The sequence below is a fragment of the Oreochromis aureus genome, linkage group 3 (genome assembly GCF_013358895.1).
Source record: "Oreochromis aureus strain Israel breed Guangdong linkage group 3, ZZ_aureus, whole genome shotgun sequence".
Lineage (NCBI taxonomy): Eukaryota > Metazoa > Chordata > Actinopteri > Cichliformes > Cichlidae > Oreochromis > Oreochromis aureus.
The window spans coordinates 104,675,745-104,681,717 of record NC_052944.1 but is presented as its reverse complement, the minus strand read 5'-3'; the positions used below and the strand labels follow the sequence as shown (position 1 = coordinate 104,681,717).

Sequence of the window (5,973 nt, the reverse complement as noted above, 5' to 3'; positions counted from 1 at the left end):
CCCTCAGGAGACAGAAGCTGTCACTTGGTGTTCACTCGCTTTGTGGTAGAGTATCACTTCCTGTTCCTGCTCAAACACAGTGGTGTTTCTGAGTAGCTTTTCTGCTTAGCAATTTAATTTAAATCTTTTGACACATCCCTTTTTCATAGTATAATCTTAACGTGCTTGATCTGAATCACCCTTTCTGTGTACTCACTACCTAATTTATAGCCAAAGAATTCACTCACTGTCTCTTTACTGTTTCGCTAGCTTAGCTTAGCTTAGCTCGTAGCCGACTCGTTAGCACCATGGCTACTTCACCTGTCCCTCCTGCACTTTCCTGCTCATTGCGTCAGATGTTTAGTTACTCCTCGGCCTCCTTTAGCAGTAATGATACCTGTAACAAATGTAGCATATTTGCAGCTCTGGAGGCCAGGATTACTGAATTGGAGACTCGGCTTCGCACCCTTCATTCACCCGTAGCTAGCCAGGCCCCTGTAGCTGGTGCAGCCGAAGATAGCGTAGGCCCCGCTAGCTGTTTCCCAGCAGACCCCAAGCAGCTGGGGAAAGAGGGCGGCTGGGTGACGGTGAGGAGGAAGCATAGTCCTAGACAGAAGCCCCAGGTACACCACCAACCTGTTCATGTGTCTAACCATTTTTCCCCACTCGGCGACACACCCGCCAGGGGTCAAACTCGGGTAATTGGTGATTCTGTTCTCAGACATGTGAAGCTAGAGACACCGGCAACCATAGTCAATTGTCTTCCAGGGGCCAGAGCAGGCGACATTGAAGGAAATTTAAAACTGCTGGCTAAGGGTAAACTTGAATACAGTAAGATCATAATTCACGTCGGCAGTAATGACACCCGGTTACGCCAATCGGAGGTCACTAAAATCAATGTTGAATCGGTGTGTAACTTTGCCAAAACAATGTGGGACTCTGTAGTTTTCTCTGGTCCGCTCCCCAATCAGACCAGGAGTGACATGTTTAGCCGCATGTTCTCCTTAAATTGCTGGCTGTCTGAGTGGTGTCCCAGAAACGATGTGGGCTTCATAGATAATTGGCAAACCTTCTGGAGGAAACCTGGTCTTGTTAGGAGAGACGGCATCCATCCTACTGTGGATGGAGCAGCTCTCATTTCTAGAAATATGGACAAATTTATTAAACCCCCCAAAATATGACTATCCAGAGTTGGGACCAGGAAGCAGAGTTGCAGTCTTACACGACTCTCTGCAGCTTCTCTCCTCCTGCTACCCCCCCCCCAAAAACTCATCTCCATTGAGACTGTGTCAGCTCCCAAACAGACAAAAAAACAAACAAAAAACCAGCAATAAACAACTTAAACATAAAAAATCACAAAGAAAGAACAATACAGTATCCACATCTGAACCAAAGAGTAAAACAGTGAAATGTGAATTATTAAATATTAGGTCTCTCTCCTCCAAGTCTCTGTTAGTACATGACTTAATAATTGATCAACAAATCGATTTACTCTGCCTTACAGAAACCTGGTTGCAGCAGGATGAGTATGTTAGTTTAAATGAATCAACACCCCGAGTCATTCTAACTACCAGAAATCTCGAAGCACAGGCCGAGGGGGCGGTGTGGCAGCAATTTTTCACCAGCCTATTAATTAACGAAAGACCAAGACAGACTTTTAATTCATTTGAAAGCCTGATGCTTAGCCTCGTCCACCCCAGCTGTAAAACTCAGAAACCAGTCTTACTTGTTATCATATATCGTCCACCTGGGCCTTACACAGAGTTTCTCTCTGATTTCTCAGACTTTTTATCTGATTTAGTGCTCAGCTCAGGTAAAATAATTATTGTGGGTGATTTTAACATCCATGTAGATGCTAAAAATGACAGCCTCAACATCGCATTTAATCTGTTATTAGACTCAATTGGCTTCTTTCAAAATGTAAAAGAACCCACCCACCACTTTAATCACACTCTAGATCTTGTTTTAACATATGGCATAGAAACTGGACATTTAACAGTGTTTCCTGAAAACCTGTCTGATCATTTCCTGATAACATTTACAATAATTGATTACACAGCAGTGGAGAGTAGACTTTATCAAAGTAGATGTCTTTCTGAAAGTGCTGTAACTAAGTTTAAGAATATAATCCACCCACTGTTATCATCTTCAATGCCCTGTACCAACATAGAGCAGAGCAGCTATCTGAACGCTACTCCAACAGAGGTCTATTATCTTGTTAATAATTTTACCTCCTCAGTACGTACGACTCTGGATACTGTAGCTCCTGTGAAAACTAAGGTCTCAAATCCGAAGTACCTGACTCCGTGGTATAATTCTCAAACGCGTAGCCTAAAGCAGATAACCCGTAAGCTGGAGAGGAAATGGCGTGTCACAAATTTAGAGGATCATCATTTAGCCTTGAGAAATAGTTTGCTGCTCTATAAGAAAGCCCTCCGCAAAGCCAGAACATCTTACTATTCGTCACTGATTGAAGAAAATAAGAACAACCCCAGGTTTCTCTTCAGCACTGTAGCCAGGCTGACAAAAAGTCAGAGCACTGTTGAGCCAACAATCCCTTTAACGTTAACTAGTAATGACTTCATGTACTTCTTCACAAATAAAATTTTTATCATTAGAGAAAAAATTACCAATAATCATCCCTCAGATGTAATATTATCTACAGCTACTTTTAGTACCATCGATGTTAAGTTAGACTCTTTTTCTCCAATTGATCTTTCTGAGTTAACTTCAATAATTACTTCCTCCAAACCATCAACGTGTCTTTTAGACCCCATTCCTACAAAATTGCTCAAAGAAGTCCTGCCATTAATTAATTCTTCAATCTTAAATATGATCAACCTATCTCTAATAATCGGCTATGTACCACAGGCCTTCAAGCTGGCTGTGTAGTAAACCTTTACTTAAAAAGCATCTCTAGACCCAGCTGTCTTAGCTAATTATAGGCCAATCTCCAACCTTCCTTTCATATCAAAAATCCTTGAAAGAGTAGGTGTCAAACAGCTAACAGATCATCTGCAGAGGAATGGCTTATTTGAAGAGTTTCAGTCAGGTTTCAGAGCTCATCACAGCACAGAAACAGCTTTAGTGAAGGTTACAAATGATCTTCTTATGGCCTCTGACAGTGGACTCATCTCTGTGCTTGTCCTGCTAGACCTCAGTGCTGCGTTCGATACTGTTGACCATAATATCCTATTAGAGCGATTAGAACATGCTGTAGGTATTACAGGTACTGCACTGCAGTGGTTTGTATCATATCTATCTAATAGACTCCAATTTGTACATGTAAATGGAGAGTCCTCTTCACACACTAAGGTCAATTATGGCGCTCCACAGGGTTCAGTGCTAGGACCAATTCTATTTACATTATACATGCTTCCCTTAGGCAGCATCATTAGAAGACATAGCATAAATTTTCACTGCTATGCAGATGACACGCAGCTCTATCTATCCATGAAGCCAGGTAACACACACCAATTAGTTAAACTGCAGGAATGTCTTAAAGACATAAAGACCTGGATGGCCGCTAACTTTCTGCTTCTTAATTCAGATCAAACTGAGGTTATTGTACTCGGCCCTGAAAATCTTAGAAATATGGTATCTAAGCAGATTCTTACTCTGGATGGCATTACCTTGGCCTCCAGTAATGCTGTGAGGAACCTTGAGTCATTTTTGACCAGGACATGTCCTTCAACGCACATATTAAACAAATATGTAAGACTGCTTTCTTCCATTTGCGCAACATCTCTAAAATTAGAAATATCCTGTCTCAGAGTGACGCTGAAAAACTAGTTCATGCATTTATTACTTCCAGGCTGGACTACTGTAATTCTTTATTATCAGGATGTCCTAAAACTCGCTGAAAAGCCTTCAGCTGATCCAAAATGCTGCAGAAGAGTGCTGACAGGGACTAGAAAGAGAGAGCACATTTCTCTTGTTTTGGCTTCCCTTCATTGGCTTCCTGTTAAATCCAGAATTGAATTCAAAATCCTGCTCCTCACATACAAGGTCTTAAATAATCAGGCTCTATCTTATCTTAATGACCTTGTAGTACCATATCACCCTATTAGAGCACTTCGCTCTCGCTCTGCAGGCCTACTTGTTGTTCCTAGAGTATTTAAAAGTAGAATGGGAGGCAGAGCCTTCAGTTTTCAGGCCCCTCTTCTGTGGAACCAGCTTCCAGTTTGGATTCGGGAGACAGACACTATCTCTACTTTCAAGATTAGGCTTAAAACTTTCCTTTTTGCTAAAGCATATAGTTAGGGCTGGACCAGGTGACCCTGAATCCTCCCTTAGTTATGCTGCAATAGACGTGGCTGCCGGGATTCCCATGATGCATTGAGTTTTTCCTTTCCAGTCACCTTTCTCACTCACTATGTGTTAATAGACCTCTCTGCATCGAATCATATCTGTTATTAATCTCTGTCTCTCTTCCACAGCATGTCTTTCATCCTGTTTTCCTTCTTTCACCCCAACCGGTCGCAGCAGATGGCCGCCTCCTGAGCCTGGTTCTGCCGGAGGTTTCTTCCTGTTAAAGGGAGTTTTTCCTTCCCACTCTCGCCAAAGTGCTTGCTCATAGGGGTCATATGATTGTTGGGTTTTTCTCTGTATTTATTATTGTGCTATCTACTGTACAATATAAAGCGCCTTGAGGCGACTTTTGTTGTGATTTGGCGCTATATAAATAAAATTGAATTGAATAGAAGCTGGAGGATGTTTGGTCATTTATTTTGACAAGCTGTTGGGGAATTGTATAATAATTTTAACCAGTTTATGAAGGAGGTTCCAAAACCAAATTTGTGTGAAGTTGCAAATAGAAATTTCCAGTTAACGCTGTCAAATGCTTTTTCTGCATCTAAAGAAAATATTGTAGTTTCAAGGTTTTTACTGTATGAGTAGTCTATCAAATTAAGTAATCTACGTGTATTTGTTGATGAGTGCCTACCTTTTATGAAACCAGTTTTGTCACGCTGAATTAAGAGGGGGGGTTATCTTTAATCTTTTTGAGAGAGCTTTGCAGATTATTTTAAGGTCTATAGTTATAAGGGATATTGGACGATAGCTTGAGGGATATACAGGGTCTTTGCCTGGTTTTAGCAGGAGACTAATGTTGGCAGAATTCACATGGAAGTCTGCCCTTTTCTTTGATTTCCAACAACGTTCTGTAAAAATCTGGTGCTAGAATCATCCAGAATTCCTTATAGAATTCTGCAGGAAAGCAGTCTGGACCTGGAGCCTTATTATTGGGCATGCTTATCAGGGCTTCCTGGAGTTCACCTGGTGTCAGTGGTGAATGCAGTGCCATTGCTTGAGTGTCTAATAATTTGAGGAGTTATGTTGTCCAAAAACTGATCAATTTTGTTTTTAGATGAGTTTATTTGTGGTGAATACAATATTTATAGAGATCCCTGAAAATGTTATTTATATCTGGTCATTTATTGTGTTCCCAGATGAATCTTGAACAGCACATATAGTAGTTTTCTTTATTTTTAGCCGGTTTGCTAGAAATTGACCGGATTTATTACTATGTTCATAATTTTGTAAGCGCAGTCTTTGTACTAAGAATTTTTTTTTTTTTTTTTTTTAAATCAATTATCTCATTTAATTCTAATTTTGTTTTGCATATTTTGTTGATCTTGGTCGCACGCGTAGGCTTCTTCTAGGGATTTGATGTTTGTTTTTTGTTTTTTTTTCTAATTCCTGAATATTTTTGTTTTCTTCTTTCTTTTATGTGATGAGAAAGAAATTATTTTACCTCTCATCACAGCTTTCCCTGCTTCCCATAGAACAGATGCTGATGTTCCGGGAGTGTCATAGTCTGAATATATAGTCCATTCTTTTTTAAAAAATATTTAAAGTCTTCATCTTTAAAATGGTAAATGGTAAATGGCCTGTATTTATATAGCGCCTTAATAGTCCCTAAGGACCCCAAAGCGCTTTACATATCCAGTCATCCACCCATTCACACACACATTCACACACACACACATCTTT

At 40.3% G+C, this 5,973-nt stretch overlaps 1 protein-coding gene across 1 annotated transcript; it reads left to right on the top strand.

The window, feature by feature from the left end:
- Positions 1-314: 314 nt before the first annotated feature.
- On the top strand, positions 315-1,139 carry LOC120438671 (the record flags this gene model as incomplete). The annotated part of the gene is made up of 1 exon (XM_039609144.1): positions 315-1,139. A coding segment is annotated over one exon (825 nt), but the record flags the coding sequence as incomplete, so codon positions are not given.
- Positions 1,140-5,973: the final 4,834 nt, after the last annotated feature.